At 41.3% G+C, this 27,587-nt stretch overlaps 1 protein-coding gene across 2 annotated transcripts in view; it reads left to right on the plus strand.

Moving 5' to 3' along the window:
- The window catches only part of atg7 (ATG7 autophagy related 7 homolog (S. cerevisiae)), a 137,554-nt gene that overhangs the window by 92,937 nt on the left and 17,030 nt on the right, over positions 1-27,587 (plus strand). Inside the window, exon 18 of one of the 2 annotated variants that reach the window (XM_067998650.1) lies at positions 21,712-21,772. The exons of the other annotated variant lie outside the window; for it this stretch is intronic. Within the exon in view, the coding sequence (XP_067854751.1) occupies positions 21,712-21,747 (36 nt within the window). The 3' untranslated portion in view covers positions 21,748-21,772. The remainder of the gene's footprint in view (positions 1-21,711; positions 21,773-27,587) is intronic. 2 annotated transcript variants of the gene reach the window in all.

Consider the following 27,587-nt stretch of genomic DNA (forward strand, 5'->3'; position numbering starts at 1 on the left):
GAAGTCTAGACTTGTTTTCTCGGCCTCTGAATTTCATGTTTTAACCCCTAGAGCTAATAATCAGAAGCACTTCTAATTTCATTGACTTCTAGACTTGAGAGGTAATTTTAGATGCAGGACATAGTAATAAAAGATTAAAGCATTTGGCCACCTGTGAACATGCTGGTGGCCAAAGGGAGCCGTATTGCCGTCCAAATATTACAAAAGAACATCTCCAGAAACTGCATCTGTATCGCCCACAGCTGCTGCCTTCACATAGTAATTTAACAGATGGTGTTGCTGAACATTTGCTACGAGAGTTCTGTGGCTGCTTTATTTTAGCAGCATAGACACTCTGGGCATTTCTGTGTTAGCCATTCTGACCCAGTTTGTGATTATGGAAAGTTCATTGTTTAAAGTCTAGTGAGCACTAGTCAGCTGCTGCAAAACCCACACATATAATTCCACATGCACAGTTTTGTAATGTTAAAGGAGCATTGTCAGAAGAACAAAGAATTTTAGACGGGATTGTGCCTTGATCTATGGAGAAGTACAGAACAACATAGTAAATGATGCAAAGATATTGTGTTAGGCGTTTGCTGCTACAAATTACCGACTACAGTACAAAAAAATTAAATGTGAAATCTGCGCTACACACATTTGTACTGCAACACGTGCATTGTTTGTTGCATCACAAACTTTTCCTAGTACCTAATGTGATTGCATTTGAGCTGAGCTTTCAGAAGTTATTCAAAGAACTACTTCTGTCACCAATTCCTCTCTCAAATTAGTCTCAAAGGAAAAACCTGCATTCAGTTTGAGTACCTCAACTATCTGCAATGTGTCATTGAACAAAAGGATTTTATTTGTTAGAAATTGTACTGGATTTATCCACGTATCTTTCTTCTGCACTGTACTATTGTGTATGTGTGCGCATGTGTTAACTACCAGTAGCTGAAACTCATTATAAATCTTTCTCAAGCTTAACTAGGATGTCTTGTGTCCTTAATCCTTAATAAATGGGATATCCACATCTATGCCTTTCATTATTTTGATGACCTATATCATGTCTCCCCTCAATCTTTTTTCCATAAACATTAATATACATAATTGCTTTGAAGTGAAAGTAAAGGCATCGCTAATTCAGTGTAGCACATTTAATCATACAATTTCAGGCAACCAGAAAAATAGCCCTGAGAAATTCCATCCAATTATTTGACGGAGGGGGGAATATTTCCTCTGTGCATTGTGGGTAACTAAATCGCAAGCTGTTGTTCATAAATGGGCTTATGATTTTGTTACATGAAGTGTACATAGGAAATCATCCCTCCCAGATGGATTGTCTTTCTATTATTTTAATTGCCAAGTGGTAAAATACCAGCTTTAGCTAATTTTAGCAAAAAAGTAATGCAAATGTAAAGTGCTGCTTTCTCTTTTTATTGACTTTTTCACTGAAATTTGCAATGGTAAGAGTTTCATCCCCAGTGTTTTAAAGATTCTTGCATCCTAACTGCTTTACTGGGGGTGTATTTTGCCTGGTTATCCAAAAGTGCCCTAGGTCATTAGCAACTGATTGCAGAACCAGTCTTTGGGTTGTTTTTGCATGAATTTTTACTCATAGTTGAGTCAGCATTGGAAAAATAGAAGCAGGTGGCTCAGATGTTCTGTATTAAAAAGCAAATTGTGCACAGACCCCAAAAATACAATTGAGCAAAATTTGGAGGTAATGCTAGCATTTTTGTTTACCAACTGAATTATACGTTTGTCTATCCAAAGATTCCAGGACGTCGCTTAAGTACTAGCGTTGAGTGGAAATTATAGTCTCTTGTTACTGCAGCTGACTCATAACTATTGGCATGCACAGTTTCACAATTCTATTCAATACTGCATTTTGACGGTATACATTTATAGATATAATGCTATATCTGCTTAAGTAATTCTCTGCAATTTGAACTTTTCATTTCCCCTCTTTATATAAAGCGAAACAAAAGTATTAAAATATATCTTTGGTTTTTCAAGAGTTAAATGTGCAACACTCCTATATTAATTTTGGTCCATGTTTCTCGAAGCTCCCATTTTTTCCATCAGTCAGAGTGCTGCTTTGTGATAAAGCTCCTGATAGCTCGAAAACACAGCACATTCTGAAAACTCGGTCTTAGAGCTGATGTTGTTTTGCAAATGTAGTTTTTTTTTAAGAGCAACTTCAATGTAAGACTAATTATTAAGAATTATAAAAATGGTATTACTCTTAGTAAGTGCCTGCTAATTTGTTTTTTTAAAACAAAACATTTAAGTAAATAATCCTATTTCTAGACCCTTGCAGCACTGGAGCTTCAAATCATTTGAATTAATTAGGCTGGTGAAGGTCAAGATAATCTCCTTGCATCACTGCATAATGTGGAGACCTGCATTCCCACCCCCACACCTTCTCCCAGTACCTAAAAGATATTTGTTATTTGGTAGCCAGTAGTCAGCAGTGACAGGTAATAAGGCTACCTGCTTCAAAGACAATCCCAGGAGATAATTCTTACTGGATGAGATCATCCTCCTTGCTATTATTGATACAGAGCAATTCATAGTATCATAGTAGGTATAGGACAGGAGGAGGCCATTCAGCCCATCATGCCTTGCCGGCTCTTTGAAAGAGCTATCCAATTAGTCCCATTCCCCTGCTCTTTCCCCATAGACCTGTAAATTTTTTCCCTTCAAGTATTTATCCAGTGCGCTTTTGAAAGTTGCTATTGAATCTACTTCCACCACCCTTTGAGGCAGTGCATTCCAGATCATTACAACTCGCTGCATAAAAAAATGTTTCTTCATATCCCTCTGGCTCTTTCGTCAATCACCTTAAATCTGTGTCCTCTGGTTATCGACCCTTCTGCCACTGGAAACAGTTTCTCCTTATTTACTCTGTCAAAACCGTTCATGATTTTGAACACCTCTATCAAATCTCCCCTTAACCTTCTCTGTTCTAAGGAGAAACACCCCAGCTTCTCCAGTCTCTCCACGTAACTGAAGTCCCTCATCCCTGGTACCATTCTAGTAAACCTCTTCTGCACCCTCTCTAAGGCTTTGACATCCTTCCAAAAGTGTGGTGCCCAGAGTTGAACACCGTACTCCAGCTGAGGCCTAACCAGTGTTTTATAAAGATTTAGCATAACTTCCTTGTTTTTGTACTTTATGCCTCTATTAATGAAGCCCAGGATCCCATGTGCTTTTTTAACAGCCTTCTCAACTTGTCCTGCCACCTTCAAAGATTTGTGTAAGTGCACCCCCAGGTCTCTGTTCCTGCACCCCCTTTAAAATTATACCATTTAGTTTATATTGCCTCTCCTCATTCTTTCTACCAAAATGTATCACTTCACACTTTTCTATGTTAAATTTCATCTGTCATGTGTCTGCCTATTTTGCCAGTCTGTCTAAGTCCTCCTGGAATCTGTTACTATTCTCCACATTGTTTACTACATTTCCAAGTTTTGTGTCATCTGCAAACTTTGAAATTATACCCTCTATACCCAAGTACGGGTCATTAATATATATCAAAAAGAGCAGTGGTCCTAATATAGCCCCCTGGGGAACACCACTGTATACTTCCCTCCGGTCTGAAAAACAACCGTTCACCACTACTCTCTGCCCGTTAGGCAATTTTGTATCCACCCTGCCACTGTCCCTTTAATCCCATGGGCTTTAATTTTGCTAACAAGTCTATTATATGGTACTTTATCAAATGCCTTTATATAAAATATACACATCAACCGCACTACCCTCATCAACCCTCACCGTTACTTCATCAAAGAAGTATTGTCATTAAAAATTTATTTTCAATATACACTGGCGTTCATCTTCCGTGCTAGTCCAGTAGACGATCATTCTGTACACATAATATAGCCCAAGGACCACTTGTGGCCCACCTCCACTTAATCCAAAGCATCAGCAGATCTGTTGCTCTGTCTGCCTGCCCCCACTTCATCAGTTGCCATCAATTAATTATTGCTGATACCTGGGTACCATGTGCATTTTTTGGTGGTTTAGTGGATAGGAAAGCTCTACTCTGTAGACTTCAAACTTAAGTAATCTGAATTCTGGTGGGGAAAACAAAATCCAAGTTTATCTGAAACGTCTTAGTGTAGTTTTATTGCTTTATTAGCAGGGTTCTTGTTTTCCATTTTTTTTCACCATTCTTAACAATCATTTTGACCAGATTTGGACCTTTTTAGTCTTGAGCAACATTTTTGAAATTTAAAATTTTTGCTTTCTTTGCTGAATCATAAATTGATACTAATAACAGGGTTTGAAATTCCACGGATTTGCAGTCTTTGCATATGTTTTTGTCTGAAATGTTAAAATAATGCAGACTGTGGCCATTTTATTGAACCACTGAGAAATGTTACAATTGATGAGGCATTTCGCTTACTAATTCACTAAAGAAAATATTCAAACATACAGGAAGATGTAAATCTTTCAAAGCAGCATACAATTCAGTTTGAAAAGCTTATTTGCTTTTATAGTCAGCAGAAATAATATTTTCTATGTTTTCCAGTGTTTATTCTCCACCAGAATTCCTATTCATTAGTAAAGGAACCAAAAATAATTTTAGTTTATCAAAGTGCCATGGTGAGGAAAAGACTACTACTAGTAAGCGTACACTTTTAAGCATCTGTAATTTTATTTGTTTCTTTTGTTTCCATTCCCTTTTCCAATTTATCGTATCTACAGGGCTAATCGCCACCTGCATCCCACCACTGCTGTGAGGCTGAGATGTTTTGGGTTGCAGACATTTCTCTGGTCATCAGCTGTGTGGCTTTGTGATAAAGTGGCAACAATTCAAGTGAAGTGAGGAGGACTCCATCGGTTTTTATTTGACTGACTTTCGCACAATATTGCACAGTGCACTGGCCGAGAACTGTTTAATTCACCCAACAGCAAACTGAAGCAAGAGAGTTGAGTGACCATAGAGTCTGCTGGTTTTCTGGCTTAATATCAAATGCTTATCACACCAGCATTTAAAGCAGTTTGCAGCTAGGAGGTTAAAAGTTCACCATCTGGTGGGTCGTCAAAGCATAACATACTATATAAAATGTAATTATTGTAACCTAGTTTATACTTTCTCTGATATGGAAGTGGGGGAGAAGGTTTCAACCTCATTAAAAAGGGCTCAGTAACTTAACTGCTTCAATTGCTTAAGCTTTCTTGTCACTTCCCTTTTTTAAATCAGTAATGTGTGCACATTAGGTATGAGTTCCCTTGGTTGTTAGTTTACAGTGCATTCCAATTTAGCATCAGTTCAAGCCAAAATCACTTTGCACGATGGTAAACGTGGGGCGTAATTTGGGTCTGAAGGCCTGAACTGGCTCCAGGCTCAGAGTGAAGCACAGCGAGACCTCCTCCTACAGGGAGTTTAACTCCATTTTGTTTTTGTGTCAGGTTGGACTCTGAGACCAGATTCAGGCTGCATTTACACTAACAACAAGTTCACTGCAAAGCGGAATTATATCTTACTAACACCACAGCTGTAGTTTAAACGTACTCTTCGGTTAACCAACACGACCTGCATGTACGTAAACTTCCCTCTGTACATTGTACAACTGTAAGCTAAACATATTATTCCCCCACAGCTTGTGATTCATTGGGGAGAATTTTAACCTCCCAGGACAGGTGGGGGGGTTAAAATCTCAAAAATTGGAAACCTGACCCCAACCCACTCCCACTTCTGGTTTTAACGGAGGCGGTTGGGGGGCGGGCGACTAACCCGCTCTCCAAATGCAGATCTGTAATTTAAATATTTTAATGAGGTTGTGTGCCTCAAATTTTAGCAGGCTTCCAGATTTAACGACCCTGCGGGCCGGATTTCCCAAGGCTCTGGAAACCCGGCAGCTGGAGGGAGGTGAGTGCGGCCAGATCCAGCAGGTAAGTGCCTTTTCAACACTGCTTGTGGGCCAGGAGGAGCAGGAGTGCTTCGCCCCCCCCACCCCCCCCCCCCCCCCCAAGCAAAACTGCTTCCCTCCCCACGAATGCCCCCCCCCCCCGGATCCAATCTGCCCCCCCCCCCCCCCCGGATCTTCCCAAGGCCTCCAATCTCCCCCTAGCCTTCTGATCTCTTCCTCCCTATTCTCTGCTCTCCGGCTGCAGCCTGGTGACGCAGGCCTTCCCACACAGCAGCCGGCCTCTCAATCTGGCTGGCTGCCGACCGGGAAACGGAGACGAGATATTTTAATGATATCTTGCTGTTAAATTCAGCATGACCTCCGGATTACCCGCATTTCTGGGTTTCCCGACCGATATGACCCCCCCCCCCCCCCACTTCCCGTATGTATCAGGGCCAATAACTCCCTGATTCATTCAGGACACTATTTTACATGTACTTTGGAAGGAAATGGATATTCTTTACCATGAGAGTTGACTTCAGATTGTTCCACATCTGGCTATTTTTATCCATCTAATGAAATCGAAATCATATCTAACGTTTTGCAATTTATTTAAGGAAATAGTTTGTGAATGTGTATACTTGCCCTTTCGTAAGAACTCTGAAATCTATTCAATTCATCACAGTGTAACCAATTCTAATTGATTTTTGTTACTGGAAATACACATTTGTTTCAGTCTGTAAATCAGTCTTTTTCAATGGACAAATGTAATTCAGTTTAGTTCCGTACTTAGTGAACCTGAATGCAATCTACAATTATATTTTAATATTTATCGGTAAGAAACATAAGTAAACCAGTCAACAACATTATGATCCTCCTTAATATCCACCTTTCTGACCAAGCCTCGTCAACCCAGTCAAATGCTCCTACTTTGGCTTGGTGTCTGTTTTTCCTCACATCTCGGTGAAGTGGCTTGAGATGTTTTTCTATGTTAAAGTGCTGTATAAATGCAAGTTGTTGTTGTCGTTGAAGTAGTACATTTCCCGAATGCTTACTGGTGGTGATGAACCTTACTTGACACCTTTGTATCTTATAAGATCATGCGTGCATTGCCACTTGGGAAGGGTACTGGAGAGTACCTGACACAGTGGATCTGTGCTCCAAACATCTGAGAAATTGGGGGGAAAAAAGACTATTCAGCATTGTACTATTGCATGCCGGCACCTGTTAAGAGTAGTTAAAAAAGTTCACAAAGGTTTATTTATTACCGTACAAGAGATGCATAATAAAAGTAATCAGATCTTGACTTCCCCAGTCTTTAATTACTACGCCAATGTCGCTATTATCAAAATGGGTTCATACCTGCCGATGGAAAATAAGGTGGATGAGGATGTTGTTCACACTCGCAAAATATAAAAGCTGCAGATCTTTTCAAGTGTTTAGCCACAACCCGTGAGCAGAGTGCCTTGTTAATGCTGGTGGATTCTCTCTCGTTCAAAATATAAAAGAAATCAAAGCAAGTCTGCCATTTGCTTTGATGTTTGTAGCCTGGAGCAAAATAAGAGAATATTGTCGTGTTTGATCCAGTCTCAATGAAAAAGGTGTTGAGCTAATGCTCACCTGAGAGAGTATGTTAATTACATGTTGCAAAACACTTTAAACCTATGTTGGATCACAGGAGTTGCATTGAGTGTTTGTATATTTATTACACTGTCTATGGTTAATATTTGTTTTAAAAATGGTTCGACTTTATATATCCTTTTTAACACAGTAAAGATGTTGGATTTGTAAACTAATTTTACTGAATCTGACATTTGTTTGGAATATACTGAGCCACCCAGGATTCCAGATTGACCCTTACAAAATCAGAATCCGGTCACCAAACTGGCATGTTGGCTGCACTCCTAAATTCAGCACACCTACAAATATTGTCACTAGCTCCCATCACCATTCCTGCCATCCAAAAACTGTTTTTACATCCCTGTCCCCCTCCCCCCCCACCCAATGCAATGATTGCCCCCCTTCTTTCCTTGATTACTGTAAGGTAATTGGCTGAAGAAATTCTGAGTATGATAGCTACACACACCCAAGCGCTTCTTGTGTGTGCAGATTTTTCTACCCTATTTTTAAATCTCCCTTTGTGTAGAGATGTAATAAAAAAGACAAACAACCTTTCATCATGATCTGATTAAGCACCCCTCTGAGTAAGGTGCATATCTAATTCAAAAGCTTGGCAAATATGCACAAGATATCAGCCTTTTTAGTAAAACCAGGAAACTAAACCCTTTCATAGAGTGACTGCTCTGATGTCTTGCCAGTCATCTCAAGAGAATCATCCCATTTTTTGACAATACGACTGAGTGTGCAAGGAGTTAACTGATTTTTGTTCTAAAGCTAAATTGATGTCCAGATAGCAGGTTGTTTTTGACCTGTGGTGACAGCCTCTCATTCACTGTTCTGCTGAATTATTAGATACATTTGACGGTAGGTGTCATTGGTTTGCAGTTATCAAGGTCTAAATTTCAACCTTGTGCAGGAGCATGTTTGTTGCTTTCGTTTCAGGTGGGACAACATGTGACACACATTTGAAATAGCTGAGCCATGCTAGGAGCTAGTTTGTCAGCTACTATTGAAACTATTTCTATTTGAAATGGATGGATAAATATTTAGAGCAGATGATGATACAGGGCTATAGGGAAAGAGCAAGGTGGTGGGATTAAATTTGGGTTGCTCTAGCTTAGAGTCGACACGGACACTGGACCAAATTGGCCGCCTTCTGTACTGTAAACTTCTATTGTTCTATAAATGGCCCCAAGAACCTGAGCACGTATGCCATTAGATTCAGCTTTTTACAAGATTATGTTTTTGAAGATGTCTCACTTTCCTGTATCTGATCTTGATTTGGATTGCTGTACTTCACGGAATTTTTGCTATCTTGACTTTTCAGCAGATATAGCATTCAGTCCACAACTCTACCCCTTTCAAGAAGGCCAATAATGGGCCCAATATAGTCACAAGTCCTTGGGGTCCATCTGAGAATCATAAAGCTTGGAACAGATCTTGAACTTGTACCTTGGGAAGCCTGATGGCAGAGTCTTTTTGATTTGGGGCTTGCATGATTGTGCATAAATTAAATTGGCTTGGAGAGCTGTTCCGCTGTGTCATTAAAATGTAAACTGAGCTACTTCTAGATATAGGTGGTAGATGCCTAAATTTCAGCATGCAGCCTGAGTTTGGTTGAGTAAAGCAAAAAAGGTTTTGTTCATCTTAAGACTTCAGTATCCCAGTGCCCGTTTAAGTTTATCTATGGATTCACTTGATTCGAAACAGACAGATGTCAAACTGAATCTTTAGTTCCTTACTATCTTGAGGAAAACCATAATTGTGCACATTGAACTGGACTGGTAATTTAATATCCTTCAGTGCACAAATTGAATAAGGACAGATGTGAGTATAAATGTTCCAAGCTTGTGTTTGATTTGGATCAGTTTGTATGTGAATTATTTGATATATGTGGCAGCAATAAACATTGAGCAGAAATAAGCCAGGGAAATATATATAACTCATTACATACTACCAGTGGTCTGGTTGTCTTTAGAAGATAAGGTCACAATGAACTTTTCCCATGAGAAGACACTAGTGATATTGATTGTATCATTTCACTGATCTATGCAGTCACACGGTAGATACAGATGAGGAAGGCCATTTGGCCCATCCCAGCACATCCATACAGGAAAAAGACCTACATTCGCCCACACATCACAAAATTGATTCTTGAATGAGTCTAGGAATATAGGAACAAGAGTAGGCCATTCAGCCCCTCAAACCTGTTACGCCATTCAGTTAGATCACGGCTGATCTGTACTTCAAACTCCATTTACCCGGCTTTGCTCCATATCCTTGGATGCCCTTGCCTAACAAAAATCTACCGATCTCAGTCTTGAAAGTTTCAATTGACTGGGGGAATTATTTATTAACACTGCAGTAAAGGGCAAGCGTACTAAGGAAAATACAAGACAAATCACACTTAAAAAGCATGACCCTAAATTGTTCAACTGGACAATTAGAAGTATTCTGATTACTTAGTACCTGTTCTTTTTAGAAAGTCAAAGAATGGTTCCTTTGAAATAATCTGTGTGAGATTATTATCAGTCTTCTTAAAAGCCTGCTACTCATGCCTTGTGTAGATGGGTCTTCCCATCTTCTGTTTCCTATGTAGAGTATGGTTAAAAGGCATATAATGCTCAGAGTACTTTACCCTTTCCAGATGCTGCCTGTTAAAATGTTCTACTTATTTAAAAAGCTAGATAGGTGTATCAGAATAATCTTGTAGGGAAAATGCCTTCAAGTTTGTGTAAGCAATTCTCCATCTAGACTGTTCAGGTTAGACGCTCCCAATGGCCTAACTGGTTTAGGCAGTGAGTAGCTGAACGTATGCAGATCAGGAAGGTCCTAGGTTTGATCCCCAGTCTGTGCTGAGTTAATTGACTTCAACCGAGGCAGTGGTAGGACCAGTATAATTGGTCTGAGCATTCTCAGTTAGGGAGGGAAAATAAGCAGGTTTTTGCGCTTCTGATCACTGTCTAGCTGCCTCTCTGGAAGTGCATGACTGTGAAGGTTGGGCATGGGGGTGGACAGGACCAGGCTTGGCTCTGATGTCCCATTGCTAGAATAAACTAGTGACACACTCTGGCCTCACAAATGAAGGTTACTTCGGTGAAGTACCAATGAGTGGCCACCTGTGGAATTATGTTTCAACAAGGAGCCAACACTTTCAGGAGAGAAGATTCCATCCCTTTCATTAACCCACATTTAAAGCCTATGTATTTAAACACAATCCAGCCACTGTTATCTTCTTGTGATCTCTGCAGATTTTTTACTTAGAAACTCAACCGCATGGAATAATTAGTGAATATGTTGTAGCATCTTGCCTACATGCTGGAAGATGACTGAACAGTTGTTGGTTCTTAGTTCTATTGGATCAGTAGGGAGCATCTGTATTGCACAAGTGATGACATGTTTAATACATATAAAGAAAGACAATGGTGATGTGTCAACATTTTGTAATTGTACAAGAAAAGTTGTTCGACTCTGCAGCTATTTTTTATTTACCCAGTAATTCTACATTTGTAACCATTTTGTCTACATTTTCAAAGATCATATACTATACTTACTGAAGACACCAACATACCTAGTATGCATGTATGTATTTCCTGGACTCTAACTCAAGATAGATCAAGATCAAGCATTTTCAATTTTATTGCCAGACTTTTGAATCCTAAGCCAAACAGATCACAAGTCCCATGTTCAGTTCCTGGCCTGTGCTGTATCAACTGACGGAAGTGATGGTACAACTGGCCTCCGCAACGCTAGGCTCTTACGGGGAAATATCAGCCAGGGTTCTTACTGATGATCAACGTCCAGTGACCTTTGCTAGAAAGTATATGTATGTGGACATCAGGTGAGGGCAGGATCAGGCTTGGCTTTGATGCCCTTAAAGGAAAATAGCATTTAATTGTTTTTGTGCTCAACTAGTGAGTGTTGGATAACGGAATGCTTCCCACTTTTACATCTAGTGTCGGCATTAGTCTCTCAGTTAAGTTCAGCACCGAGTGAAACACTCTCTCTACTCCGCCCCAACAATGTACCCTTACCTTCACCTCACAACACCCCTATTGTACCAATGTGCCGTTTTGATTTCTCACACCAGCCATCCTATAACCTGTTGATTTAATACCTATTTGTGCTGTGTGCCCACTAGGAACTAAATTCAGATTGTCCCAAACTCACTTTATATAAAAGCCTTACAATTGGCAGAGAAAAAGAGAGGAGGTTTCATCTAATCAGTCTAAGGTTGATTTGAACTCACGTCCCAAAGGTAAAAGAACCAGTGTGCCGCCCAGAATCCTTTACTAGAGAACATTCAGCTCAAAAGATGTATATGACAAGCTGAAAGGATTTTTTGTTTTTGTTAAACAATTCACTCCTTTCATTTGTGGGATTTGCTTAACCCCAGAGAAACTTCAGTACTTAGCAAGGAAGTAAAACCTAGATTTTTTTTTAAAAGACTTTATGAACCAAGCATTATTACATTTCATGCCCCTGTATGTGGTCCATTACTAAGGGAACATCCTCTCATATTATGTTTTGTGAAAGGAGCATGAAAATCTCATGTTTCCACATCCCTCAAGTCTCCACACTCCCATTGATTCAGTATAGGATCTAGATCTCATATTTCATAAAGATGTATGTCCCTGTTTGAACCTGTGGCATCATATGAACTAATAATTCTCACATGGAGAACAGCTGGTATAATGGATTTAGTTCCAGTGTATTGAGGTCATCAGCTACAGACTTTGATGAGTCTTGCATTGTGCAATATAAGATAGAGTAGTTCTTGGACCAGGTTCCAATTTCCTTCCAAAAATTGTCTCTTTTATTCAGACTTTAAGGAAACCCATTACTAAGCAAAGGTTAATAATTGCATTCTCCACTCTTATAGAGTACCAGGGAGAGAACAAATATCACAGAATCATAGAATTGTTACAGCACAGAAGGAGTCATTCGGCTCATCAAGCTTGTGCGGCTCTTTGTAAGAGCAATCCAGTTAGTCCCGTTACCCCGCTCTTTCCCTGTAGCCCTGCAAATTTTTTCCCTTCAAGTATTTATCCAGTTCCTTTTGAAAGCCATGATTGAATCTGCTTCCACCACCCTTTCAGGCAGCGCATTCCAGATAATCATAACTACTCACTGCATAAAAAAGTTTTTCCTCATGCGCCTTTGGTTCTTTTGTCAAACACCTTAAATCTGTGTCCTCTGGTTCTCGACCATTCCGCAAAGGGGAACGGTTTCTTTTTATTTACTTTATCTAAACCCTTTATGATTTTGAACACTCCTATCAAATCTCCTTTTAACCTTCTCTGCTCTAAGGAGAACAACGCCAGCTTCTCTTGTCTATCCACGTAACTGAAGTCGCTCATCCTTGGAACCAATCTAGTGAATCTTTTCTGCACCCTTTCTAAGGCCTTCACATCCTTCCTAAAGTGTGGTGCCCAGAATTAGACACAATACTCCATAGAACAGAATCATAGAAAATTTACAGCGCAGAAGGAGGCCATTCAGCCCATCGTGTCTGTGCCGGCCGAAAATGAGCCACCCAGCCTAATCCCACTTTCCAGCACTTGTTTCCGTAGCCTTGTAGGTTATGGCACTTCAGGTGCATATCCAGTACTTTTTAAATGTTATGAGGGTTTCTGCCTCTATCACCCTTTCAGGCAGTGAGTTCCAGAGCCCCACCACCCTCTGGGTGAAAACATTTTTCCTCAGTTCCCCTCTAATCCTTCTACCAATCACTTTAAATCTATGCCCCCTGGTTATTGACCTCTCTGCTAAGGGAAATAGGTCCTATTCACTCTATCTAGGCCCCTCATAATTTTGTACACCTCAATTAAATCACTCCTCAGCCTCCTCTGTTCCAAAGAAAACAACCTCAGCCTATCCAATGTTTGCTACTCCAGTTGTGGCCGAACCAGTGTTTTATAAAGGTTCAACATAACTTCCTTGCTTTTGTACTCTCTGCCTCGATTAATAAAGCCCAGGATTCCATATGCTTTTTTAACCACTTTCTCAACCTGTCCTACCGCCTTCAAAGATTTTTGCACATATACCCCCAGGTCTCTCTGTCCCTGCACCCCCTTTAGAATTATACCATTTTAGTTTATATTGCCTCTCCTCCTCCTTCCTGCCAAAATGTATCACTTCACACTTCTCTGCGTTAAATTTCATCTGCCATGTGTCCGACCATTCCACCAGCCTGTCTATGTCCTCTTGAAGTCTATTACTATCCTCCTCACTGTTTACTATAGTTCCAAGTTTTGTGCCATCTGCAAATTTTGAAATTGTGCCCTGTACACCCAAGTCCAAGTCATTAATATATAACAAAAAAAGCAGTAGTCCTAGTACCGACCCCTGGGGAACACCACTGTATACCTTCCTCCAGTCCGAAAAACAACTGTTCACCACTACTCTCTACTTCCTATCACTTAGCCAATTTCGTATCCATGCTGCCACTGCCCCTTTTATTCCATGGGCTTCAATTTTGCTGACAAACCTATTATGTAGCACTTTGCCAAACGATTTTTGAAAGTTCATATACATAACATCAACCCCATTGCCCTCATCAACCCTCTCTGTTACCTCATCAAAAAACTCGATCAAGTTAGTTAAACACAATTTGCCTTTAACAAATCCGTGCTGGCTTTCCTTTATTAATCCACACTTGTCCAAGTGACTTATTAATTTTGTCCCGGATTATCATTTCCAAAAGCTTCCCCACCACCGAGGTTAAACTGACTGGCCTATAGTTGCCGGGTTTATCCTTACACCCTTTTTTGAATAAGGGTGTAACATTTGCAATTCTCCAGTCCTCTGGCACCACCCCCATATCGAAGGAGAATTAGAAGATTATGGCCAGCACCTCTGCAATTTCCACCCTTACTTCCCTCAGCAACCTGGATGTATCCCATCCGGACCAGGTGACTTATCTACTTTAAGTACAGCCAGCCTTTCTCGTACTTCCTCCTTTTCAATTTTTAGCCCATCCAGTATCTCAACTACCTCTTTTACTGTGACTTTGGCAGCATCTTCTTCCTTAATAAAGACCTATTATGTAGCCCTCTGCCTCCATGCGTAGATCTCCTTTTTGATCCCTAATCGGTCCACCTCTCGTCTTACTACCCGTTTATTATTTATATGAGTCATAGAGTCATAGAGTTATACAGCACGGATAGAGGCCCTTCGGCCCATCGTGTCCGCGCCGGCCATCAAGCCCTGTCTACTCTAATCCCATATTCCAGCATTTGGTCCGTAGCCTTGAATGCTATGGCATTTCAAGTGCTCATCCAAATGCTTCTTGAATGTTGTGAGGGTTCCTGCCTCCACAACCCTTTCAGGCAGTGAGTTCCAGACTCCAACCACCCTCTGGGTGAAAAAGTTCTTTCTCAAATCCCCTCTAAACCTCCCGCCTTTTACCTTGAATCTATGCCCCCTTGTTATAGAACCCTCAACGAAGGGAAAAAGCTCCTTAGTATCCATCCTATCTGTGCCCCTCATAATTTTGTACACCTCAATCATGTCCCCCCTCAGCCTCCTCTGCTCCAAGGAAAACAAACCCAATCTTCCCAGTCTCTCATCATAGCTGAAGCGCTCCAGCCCTGGTAACATCCTGGTGAATCTCCTCTGCACCCTCTCCAAAGCGATCACGTCCTTCCTGTAGTGTGCCGACCAGAACTGCACACAGTACTCCAGCTGTGGCCTAACCAGTGTTTTATACAGCTCCATCATAACCTCCCTGCTCTTATATTCTATGCCTCGGCTAATAAAGGCAAGTATCCCATATGCCTTCTTTACCACCTTATCTACCTGTTCCGCCGCCTTCAGGGATCTGTGAACTTGCACACCAAGATCCCTCTGACCCTCTGTCTTGCCTAGGGTCCTCCCATTCATTGTGTATTCCCTTGCCGTGTTAGTCCCTCCAAAGTGCATCACCTCGCACTTTTCCGGGTTAAATTCCATTTGCCACTGTTCTGCCCATCTGACCATCCCAACTATATCGTCCTGCAGACTGAGGCTATCCTCCTCGCTATTTACCACCCTACCAATTTTTGTATCATCAGCGAACTTACTGATCATACCTTTTACATTCATATCCAAGTCATTAATGTAGACCACAAACAGCAAGGGACCCAGCACCGATCCCTGTGGTACCCCACTGGCCACAGGCTTCCAGTCACAAAAACAACCTTCGACCATCACCCTCTGCCTTCTGCCACTAAGCCAGTTTTGTATCCAAAGTGCCAAGGCACCCTGGATTCCATGGGCTCGTACCTTCTTGACCAGTCTCTTGTGCGGGACTTTATCGAAGGCCTTACTGAAATCCATGTATACCACATCCACTGCGTTACCCTCATCCACACACCTAGTCACCCCCTCAAAAAATTCAATCAAATTAGTCAGACATGATCTTCCCTTGACAAAGCCATGTTGACTATCCCTGATTAATCCTTGCTTCTCCAAGTGGAGACTAATTTTGTCCTTCAGAATTTTTTCCAATAATGTTCCTACCACTGATGTTAGGCTCACTGGCCTGTAGTTCCCCGGTTTTTCCCTACTCCCCTTCTTGAATAATGGTACTACATTAGCGGTTCTCCAGTCCTCTGGCACATCCCCTGTGGCCAGAGAGGTTCTGAATATATGTGTTAGAGCCCCCGCAATCTCCTCCTTTGCCTCACACAGTAGCCTGGGATACATTTCGTCCGGGCCTGAGGATTTATCCATTTTTAGGCCTGCTAAAACCGCCAATACCTCCTCCCGCTCGATGTTAATATGTTCGAGTATATCACAGTCCCCCTGCCGTATTTCTATGTCGACATCGTCCTTCTCCATAGTGAAAACAGATGCAAAAAATTCATTTAGAAATCCTCCTACATCTGCCGGCTCCACACACAGATTGCCATTTTTGTCCCTAATGGGCCCTGTTTTTTCCCTAGTTATCCTCTTACCCTTAATATACTTATAAAACATCTTAGGATTTTCCTTTATTTTGCTCGCCAGTGTTATTTCATGGCCCCTCCTTGATCTCCTAATTTCTTTTTTAAGTATCCCCCTGCACTTTTTGTACTCCTCTAGGGCTTCCTCCGTCTTTAGCCTTTTGTATCTGCCAAAAGCCCTCCTTTTTTTCCTAATCCATTCTCGTATATCCCCTGACATCCAAGGTTCCCTGGAGTTCTTGGAACCACCCTTGACCTTTACGGTAACATGTTGCCATTGTATGGTCTCAATCTCCCTTCTGAAAGACTCCCATTGCTCCGATGCGGATTTTCCTACAAGCAGCTGATCCCAGTCCATTTTGGCCAGATCCTGCCTTATCCTATTAAAATCGGCCTTCCCCCAATTTAGAACCTTTATTTCCGGCCCCTCCCTGTCCTTTTCCATGACCACCTTAAATCTCACCGAATTATGGTCACTGTCACCAAAGTGCTCACCTACTAGCACTTCTTTCACTTGGCCGGCCACATTCCTACATATGCCTACGGAAGACTTTTGAATTCCCTTTTATGTTAGCCACCAGTCTATTCTCGTACTCTCTCTTTGCCCCTCTTATTTCCTTTTTCACTTCTCTGTACTTTCTATATTCAGCCTGGTTCTCACTTGTATTATCAACCTGATATCTGTCATACGCCCCTTTTTCTGCTTCATCTTACTCTCTATCTCTTTAGTCATCCAGCTAAAGCTGATTGTCAATCTACTGGAATACTGACTGCCCTTGCATGCTTGCATCAATATATAAATAGCCTTGCTCTGCAAATTGTTCTCCTTTTGAAAAAAAATCTACAACTCTGTTCTTTATTATATTTTGCTGCCTTATAATGTATTTGCCTTACTTGTGTATCTATTATTTTCTTTTTGTGCTCTGTTTCTTTATAAACTTAATATCATTAATGTGGTTGGAAAATTGATTCTTAAGAGGGTTTTGGCATATATGAATAATCTAACTACTCACTATTGTTGCAAATACTGAAGTTTCTGAACTGATAGTCCATCAAATTCTAGCAAGAAGCCACCTGGAGAAGGTAGCCTTGCACAGCTTCAGCTTCCCACCAGTTCTGCAAAATCAAACTTTCTGAAGGTCCCAGATGGTTTGTTGAACTGCCTTGGGAACTTTTTAAACTTAATTTTTAACTTTTTGATGTTAACAGACTTGTCAATTCTCCCATTGTTTCTTCATTAACATTAAAAAATAAATGGAGCCACCATTTGTATGCTAGTGAGCACAGCTCTATGCGTGCACGCCCAAAAGCACGTACCAAGCTCTGCGTGCCTGACCAAACAGCAATTTAGAGTTGGCAAAATAAGGCCGCACTTTTGCTCTAAGAAGGCACCGCCTCAACCTGAGAGACACTCAAGGCAGCAGAAGTTACCTAAATATCTGCTCTGTTGATGCTACTTCTAGTTTCTGTGGTAATTGAGTTTTTTTTTCTTTCAGAAACGGAAGCATTTATGAATTGTTTAACTCTTTTGATTAAATAAGTAACTGATTTTAATGTGTTTATTTTTGTTTCAAAGTAATGTTTCCAAGAGTGGTATTTGAGTTTTTTTTTAAAGATTGCTCTTTTAAGTGGTGGACCGAAACTTACCAATATCTTTGTCAGCAGTAAGACTGATGACAAATGTGTTAAAATGAATAAACTTGAGTTTTGACAAAATAAGTGAATCTCACTAAAAACAAATGAGACTTGGCTAGTCTGTAGCCCATACAGTTCTTAACTGTTTTGCAAAGAAAAATGTACATTAACCCAAAGTTGTGTCTATTAAATCTTAATATTTTATTAGTATAGTGTAGTACTCCGTTCATACAGAACGTAGCTTTTTGCTGTTAGCATCAGGGGCAGTAAAGTCTGACTTTTGTACTGTAGATTAAATGATTGTGAACAAAAGTAAAGACTTCAATCAGATTTACAGTTGAAATGGCCCAATTGACCGTGGCTTATGCAGTAAAAAACAATTTGATTAAGGAATTACTCTTGCATTGGGCAGAAGGAAGTTATACTGATATGCTTTATTTGTTGTGGGCTGTTCCTTCCTTGCTGCTAAGCTTGTAAAGCAATGACTTTTCTGTGACCATGACATCAGATAAAAGTAGAGTGGGTCCAGGCCATTTGTTGTTAAGTATGGACAAGTTACCCATGCTATGTTGCACATTGAATTGCAATCAGTTGACTTTGAAAAATGGATATTTGATGAGTGATTTTCTTCCTGCTCATTGCTATACTGAACAGCCATGTAAACTCATATTCACACAGGTCAGCAGTTAATGTTGGCTCACAAACATTTGATTATTATCTGCAAAACTGCAAATTTTACAATGTCTCCTTGTGTTGATGTATACCACACAGGAGAATAAATTTAACTAGAGGTAAAATCTTGAAGAGTCCAAACTTTGCCAGTTCCAAACAGGAACTTTCTCGGCACAAATAAACATACAAATTTGTTAGTGACTTAGTAGCTCTTTCATAACACTGTGCAAATAGAGGCTACAAGTGGGAAAACAGTGGATTACAGTATTTTCTATGTATAATAAGTTATTGACTATGATTTTTTGTCTACTCTTGAAACTGATTCCATAACCCATAAGCTCAAAGTTACAAAAAAAGTTCTGCAAGTCCACTTCGCAAGTGAAATGAAGTTGGTTTCAACACCTTACTGTACAAAGTTCCGTTTATACTAAGTGCCAATAATACTTAGAGATTAAAACAGCTTTTAAATTAACATTTGTAAACACTTTCAATGGCTAGTACATAATTGCACTGCTTGTGTAGAATGGAGCCTTACAGAGCAGACAGGTTCCAGGTTCAACTGGGCTCCATTGCAATACTCTCCAGATACACATTCTGAATCTGTTCTGATGGGTTTATCAAATCTAACTAATTATTTCCCCAGAATTTATAGTACATGTTAGAGTTAATTTCATTAATTAGTGATTGGAATATGTTACGGTCTGATAGTAATACCTAATGTTTACAAGATTACCGTCGCCGAATCCCCCACCATCAACATCCTGAGGGTCACCATTGACCAGAAACTTAACTGGACCAGCACATAAATACTGTGGCTACAAGAGCAGGTCAGAGGCTGGGTATTCTGCAGCGAGTGACTCACCTCCTGACTCCCCAAAGCCTTTCCACCATCTACAGGGCACAAGTCAGGAGTGTGACGGAATACTCTCCACTTGTCTGGATGAGTGCAGCTCCAACAACACTCAAGAAGCTCGAAACTATCCAGGGCAAAGCAGCCTGCTTGATTGGCACCCCACCCACCACCCTAAACATTCACTCCCTTCACCACTGGTGCACTGTGGCTGCAGTGTATACCATCCACAAGATGCACTGCAGCAACTCGCCAAGGCTTCTTCGACAGCACCTCCCAAACCCGCGACCTCTACCACCTAGAAGGACAAGAGCAGCAGGCAAATGGGAACACCACCACCTGCATGTTCCCCTCCAAGTCACACACCATCCCGACTTGGAAATATATCACCGTTCCTTCCTCGTCACTGGGTCAAAATCCTGGAACTCCCTACCTAACAGCACTGTGGGAGAACCTTCACCACACGGACTGCAGCGGTTCAAGAAGGCAGCTCACCACCACCATCTCGAGGGCAATTAGGGATGGGCAATAAATGCTGGCCTTGCCGGCGACGCCCACATCTCATGAACGAATAAAAAAAATTATAGTAGTGATACTTGCTTAGCTGAACCAAAGCTCCAGTAACAAATGCTAGTTCTGGCTGCTGGCCATCCTGAAAATGACACTCAATACTCCAGGCAGCCAGTGCGAAGAACCTTTGCATTCTCAGTGAGTGCAGTCAATAAGATGCTTGTCAAGTGAAGCAATCGAATTCCATGTTCACTGCACCACTTAAGAAAACAATGGCTGTTGATTTGTAATAGCTCACCTCCATCTTCGGGTGAGCCACCAAACGTTTAAAAAAATTATTCCCGTAAGTGAGAGGGATATTTACAATGTCATCAAACCCAGATATCTTAAGTAATATGAACATCCCACCACCACATCACATGTTGCCAATTGAGTTTTAGCAGCATTCTAAGAGGCACACATATGTCCATATTGGTGAACTCTTAAGTACGGATTGAATAGTAGAGAGTAACCACACTTTTTTTTATGTTATCGATGGTTTGGGCAATGTCTTTGCACCTCTGGGACCTGGGCTCAACTCCAGCCCAAAATGATGGTGGTGAAAGTCTCCTGCCTTTGAAGATTACATAAGGGCCCTTTGTGAAATGCGTCTGGGCAGTCTCAACCCAGGTCCTGGCGGGCACAAGTCCACAGCACAAACTGTGTATAACTTGGCACTAAATTGACATATCATTCAGAGAGTCCATGAAGATAACTGCTGTAGAAAAAGGAAATGTCAAACTGGTGACAAGGGGATGCTTTTCAGAAGCTGGGGTTACTGCATATTGCTTTAAAATAATAATGAGAGCTTACCCTAAGCCAACTCACACTTTTCTACATTTGACCAGGCTTGATGCTACCTGTGTATCTTCAGCAGTGTCTTCTTTTCCCTCTCCTGCACCTCCAGAGTCTCTCAAAGATTTATCCATGGCCGCCTTCTCTTCCTCAACTTCATGACCACCAAATGCACTTCCCATCTCTGCTTCTATCTCAAACACTTTGCCTCTGATGCCCTAATATGTACCTTTGTTAGCTCCAGGCTCAACTACTCCAATGCTCTCATTGCAGGCCTCCTATCCTCAAGCCTCCATACATTCTAATTTGTCCAAATCTCTGCTGTATGTATCACTCACCCCATTGCCCCTGTCATCACTAACCTAAAATTGGTTCCCGTTTCCCCAATGTATTGTGTAAAATCGTGTTCTTTAATTCCATCCATGGTCTTCTCTCACCCTATCCATGCAATCTCCTCCAGCTTTCCATGCACCCCCCTCGATCACTCAATTCCACTGACTCTGACTTTTCTGCATTCCCCACGCTTCGCCCCACCTGCACTGAAATTCCCTCCCTAAACCCCTGCCTCTCTATTTTCTCAGTCTATTTTCTCTCTCGCCCTTTTTAAAAAAAAAAATTCTCAAAACCCATCTCTTTGACCAATCGTTTGGTCACCTTTCCTAATCTCTCCTTCCTAGCAATGTGTCCATTTTCCTTGCACCTATTTGTGAAGTGCTGTGGGACCTTAAAGGTGCTATATAAATGCTAGTTATTGTGTAAATAATGTAATCACTGGAGACTGATGTAGTACAATGCTTTTCACAATTGATGATTCTTACAGCAGTTCTTGGGTTATTGGAAAGGTCCTTGGTTATGAAAAGATCACAAGTGCAATGATCTGAGTGAGTATCTTCTTTCTTTTGAATCAGTAATGTTTCACATTCTGTTCTAAGGTACAGGTGAGCAGTATTGTTCTGGTTTATGGAAAAAATGATTAACTTGCTCCTCCTTTGTTCTTCTAACTAAACTGTTGAGGGAAGTGGGGAGTAGTGGATAGAGAAAAAAGGAAAGGAAAACTGAATGATGAAAGTCCTGAAGCAAAACTTGGAAATGCACAGCAAGTCAGTTGCCATCTGAAAAAGGAAGAAAGTTTAAGATTTCAGGTGGGAGACCCTTCGTCACAGCAACATAGAGGATAATAGTTACCTCCTCCAGGACATTTTTTTAGGTGCATTAATTAGCAACTGTGAAATAATACAAGCTAATTTGTTTGAGGATTTTATCAAAACCTTTGGTTTATTTTATACCTCAGATTAAGAGTCAGCACTTTAATAAAAATGATTCATGTGTACAGAAAGTTGCAAGTAAACTAGAGCGGAACAAGAATGAGGACAGATGCAAACTTTAGTCCATTGCAATGGTGTTGATGGATAGAAAGCAGTAAGCAGGAACCTTTTAAATTGACACCTCATTTAATATTTACCTACCAACCGTCCCAAGAAAACAATTCTGGTTATTAATCTGCAAATGTTTATTTGAATGAAGTTACTCAATGCCAACTAAAATAAAGAGAAATTTCTCATAGATGATTTTTATGACGTTAGTGCCATATTCGCCCCTGCTATTCTAAAAATATGTTTTAAACTGTGCAAATGATTAGATTGATGTCGTTCTTGGCACTGGTATCTTTTGTTTAGTTAGTAATGTTTTGCATGAGAGTAAGTAGTTTCTTAGAATTCAGCAATTTGATTCTGGCCACAAGGTACTAATTCCAGGAAGAATCCCTATGGCACTCAAAAATCACATTGGCACCTGGGGTGCTAAGTCTATGTTTGCCGGCAACAACACCCTTCAACATTAAACTAAAATAAAACCTTTCACAACAATATACTGACCCAATAAGTATTTTTTTTTACTGAAGGAAGTTAGTGAATAATTAAGACTTAGAAATGCAATTGGATTGAACTTTCCTGGGCGTATTCCTGCACACCTCATTTCATCAGCTCTTTCCCCAATCCAGGAAGGAATTACTTGATTCAACCATGATGTGGAGATGCCGGTGATGGACTGGGGTTGACAATTGTAAACAATTTTACAACACCAAGTTATAGTCCAGCAATTTTATTTTAAATTCACAAGCTTTCGGAGATTTTCTCCTTCCTCAGGCAAATGTTTCAAGAGCTCCTTGAAGCCTACGCATTTATACATATTGAACAATACATGGTGTTTACAGACTGCCCCTGCAACTGCCCGTTGCCAAGGCAATCACCGTGTTCAGACAGAGAGGTGTTACCTGCAGAACCCCCGAATACACATTCAACAAAAAAACAAACAGGGAAAAAAAACAGAGAAAAAAAAAACACAGAGAGAGGCAGAAACATCCGGAAGGCAGAGAGAGCCAGCAAATGACCCATTATATTAAAAACAGATAACATTTGTTCGCTGGTGGGGTAACGTGTAGCGTGACATGAACCCAAGATCCCGGTTGAGGCCGTCCTCATGGGTGCGGAACTTGGCTATCAATTTCTGCTCGACGATTTTGCGTTGTCGTGTGTCTCGAAGGCCGCCTTGGAGTACGCTTACCCGAAGGTCGGTGGATGAATGTCCATGACTGCTGAAGTGTTCCCCGACTGGGAGGGAACCCTCCTGTTTGGCGATTGTTGCGCGGTGTCCGTTCATCCGTTGTCGCAGCGTCTGCATGGTCTCGCCAATGTACCATGCTCTGGGGCATCCTTTCCTGCAACGTATGAGGTAGACAACGTTGGCCGAGTCACAGGAGTATGAACCATGCACCTGGTGGGTGGTGTCATCTCATGTGATGGTGGTATCTGTGTCGATGATCTGGCATGTCTTGCAGAGGTTACCGTGGCAGGGTTGTGTGGCGTCGTGGACGCTGTTCTCTTGAAAGCTAGGTAGTTTGCTGCGAACGATGGTCTGTTTGAGGTTGGGTGGCTGTTTAAAGGCGAGTAGTGGAGGTGTGGGGATGGCCATAGCGAGGTGTTTGTCCTCATTGATGACATGTTGAAGGCTGCGGAGAACATGGCGTAGTTTCTCCGCTCCGGGGAAGTACTGGACGACAAAGGGTACTCTGTTGGTTGCGTCCCGTGTTAGTCTCCTGAGGAGGTCTATGCGATTTTTTGCTGTGGCCCGTCGGAACTGTCGATCGATGAGTCGAGCGTCATATCCCGTTCTTACTAGGGCGTCTTTCAGCGTTCAACCAGTGAGTGCTGTAACCTTTGTGATTGTCAATATGCGAAATGGGAGTGCCTGAAGAACTGAGCATTTTTACACTTCTTCTGCCCAATATCTGTCAAGTATCTTAGACCAAGAAAAGCATGAGCCAGCTGCAGAGTGAAGCTCCCTCTACTATGCTGCAACAATGCATCTTAACACCAACTTCAGAGGAGTGTCCCTAGTACACCAGTACAACAGATTTGCATTTTCCACACTGACATCATTTTGTTCCCTTTTTCAGTGATGTTATTGCCAAATACAGGTTGTTTTATGCTCTGGACTTGATGCAAATTTGAAACAAGTTTGAGACTGCCCACAAACTCAATTAATTTAAACCCTCAGAGCTGGCGGATAGAGGAGACTTTCATCCCAACTGTCTGGGGTAGATTTAATCCCAGGGACTAATAATGAATGTATATCTTGCACCATCCAGTAGAGCCCTTAACATAAATTAAATGAACTTTGACTGTGAAAACTGAAAGCGACGATAAAGGACGGAGGGAAAAACTCACTGGTCATACTTGCCAGAAGATGAATTGTGCTTTTTATCAGTGCATTGAAGGGTTAACAGACATGCTGCTTACAGATCCCACAGGATAGCACATCTGCTCATCTCACATTCCTTCAAGCTAGAGGACACACTCATCTCTGGTTCTCTCTGAGGAACATACATACCCTCCTGGGATTTCCCAGGGTAGCAGATGCGCACTCCTCTGATCCCCAAGATAGCTGACACATGCCTGTCAGATGCTCTGGTTCATGTTGCAAGAGTACATTCCCGCCATTGGAATGATTTCTGCACTTTCCAGAGGAGCCATTCAACTGTCTCTCTGAAAATAATGTAAAGTGGTAGGGTCTTTAATATTGAAAATATTTACCTTTACATTACTTGCCCCTTTAAACCTAATGTTAAAGTGTTGGTAAATGGCAAATTTTCAAGTTTCAGTCTTACCCACCTCTGAGGTAAGTATAGTGGCAGACAAGGAAGTGAGTCTATTGTACTTATTCCAGCACTATGTTCAGGGAAGATGCAGCATTAAGGACTTGTACAGTGGCTAGTTAAGTTTCTTAGATTTTTTTTCTCCATCCAATCTTCTGAGCCATCCTGAATTCACATCATGTACTGCCCAAGAGACAGACAACCTTCTCCCAGGCTTTTGCCATGTTGTTCCAAAAGGTGTACAAGAATATCTCAGGGAAATAACTCTTTGGATTTTCCTTTTCCTCCTTCTGGGGAGCTGCTGGTCCCTAAATGTGCCTGGATAGTAGCACAACTTAGATTGGAAACTCAACTTGTAGGGAATGCTGGCCCAGGCACCTGTGTTCTGGAGCTGCAACACAGTGTACCATGGCTCAGTGGTAGCACTCTCGCCTCTGAGTCAGAAGATTGTGGGTTCAAGTCCCACTTCAGAGATTTGAACACCTAATCAAGATTGACACTTAAGTGCAGTACAGAGGGAGTGCTGCACTGTCGGAGGTGCCTTCTTTTGGATGAGACGTTAAACCGAGGCCCTGTCTGCCCTCTCGGGTGGACGTAAAAGATCCCACGGCACTATCCGACAAAGAGCAGGGGAGTTCTCCCAATGTCCTGGTCAACATTTATCCCTCAATCAACACCTGAAACAGATGATCTGGTCATTTATTTCATTGCTGTTTGTGAGCTTGCTGTTTGCAAATTGGCTGCTGCGTTTCCTATATTGCAACAGTGACTACACTTTTAAAGTACTCTATTGGTTGTAAAGCATTTTGGGACATCTTGAGATTGTGAAGGGCGCTATATAAATAGGAAACATAGGAACAGGAGTAGGCCATTCAGCCCCTCGTGCCTGCTCCGCCATTTGATAAGATCATGGCTGACCTGTGATCTAACTCCATATACCTGCCTTTGGCCCATATCCCTTAATACCTTTGATTGCCAAAAAGCTATCTATCTCAGATTTAAATTTAGCAATTGAGCTAGTATCAATTGCCGTTTGCGGAAGAGAGTTCCAAACTTCTACCACCCTTTGTGTGTAGAAATGTTTTCTAATCTCACTCCTGAAAGGTCTGGCTCTAATTTTTAGACTGTGCCCCCTACTCCTAGAATCCCCAACCAGCGGAAATAGTTTATCTCTATCCACCCTATCTGTTCCCCTTAATATCTTATAAACTTCGATCAGATCACCCCTTAACCTTCTAAACTCCAGAGAATACAACCCCAATTTGTGTAATCTCTCCTCGTAACTTAACCCTTGAAGTCCGGGTATCATTCTAGTAAACCTACGCTGCACTCCCTCCAAGGCCAATATGTCCTTCCGAAGGTGCGGTGCCCAGAACTGCTCACAGTACTCCAGGTGCTGTAAAGCTGCAGCATAACTTCTGCCCCCTTGTACTCTAGTCCTCTAGATATAAAGGCCAGCATTCCATTAGCCTTATTGATTATTTTCTGCACCTGTTCATGACACTTCAATGATCGATGTACCTGAACCCCTAGGTCCCTTTGGACATCCACTGTTTTTAACTTTTTACCATTTAGAAAGTACCCTGTTCTGTCCTTTTTTGATCCAAAGTGGATGACCTCACATTTGTCTACATTGAATTCCATTTGCCACAGTTTTGCCCATTCGCCTAATCTATCAATTTTATGTTTTCATCTACACTGCTTACAATGCCACCAATCTTTGTGGCATCGGCAAACTTAGATATGAGACTTTCTAAGTCTTCATCTAAGTCGTTAATAAATATTGTGAATAATTGAGGCCCCAAGACAGATTCCTGCAGGACTCCACTAGTCACATCCTGCCAATGTGAGTGCCTACCCATTATCCCGACTCTCTGTCGCCTTTCGCTCAGCCAACTTCCTAACCAAGTCCGTACTTTTCCCTCGATTCCATGGGCTTCTATCTTAGCTAACAGTCTCTTATGTGGGACCTTATCAAATGCCTTCTGGAAGTCCATATAAATAACACCCATTGACATTCCCCTGTCCACTACTTTAGTCACCTCTTCAAAAAATTCAGTGCAGGTTTATCAGGCACGACCTACCTTTCACAAATCCATGCTGGCTCTCTCTGATTAACTGAAAATTCTTGAGTTGTTCAGTCACCCTATCCTTAATTATAGACTCCAGCATTTTCCCCACAACAGATGTTAGGCTAACTGGTCTATAATTCCCTGATTTCCCTCTCTCTCCTTTCTTAAAAAGCAGAGTGACATGTGCAATTTTCCAATCTAGAGAACTTTGAAAGATTATAGTTAGGGCATCTGCAATGTGCTCACCTACTTCCTTTAAAACCCTGGGATGGAAACCATCTGGTCCTGGGGATTTGTCACTCTTTTGTGCTATTATTTTCTTCATTACTGTTGCTTTATTTATATTATTTTTATCGAGTCCCTGTCCCCGATTCAATATTAGTTTTCTTGGGATTTCCGGCATGCTATCCTCTTTTTCTACTGTAAATACTGACACAAAGTAATCGTTCAATATGTCCGCCATTTCCCCAT

The sequence above is a fragment of the Heptranchias perlo genome, chromosome 17 (genome assembly GCF_035084215.1).
Source record: "Heptranchias perlo isolate sHepPer1 chromosome 17, sHepPer1.hap1, whole genome shotgun sequence".
Classification (NCBI taxonomy): Eukaryota; Metazoa; Chordata; class Chondrichthyes; order Hexanchiformes; family Hexanchidae; genus Heptranchias; species Heptranchias perlo.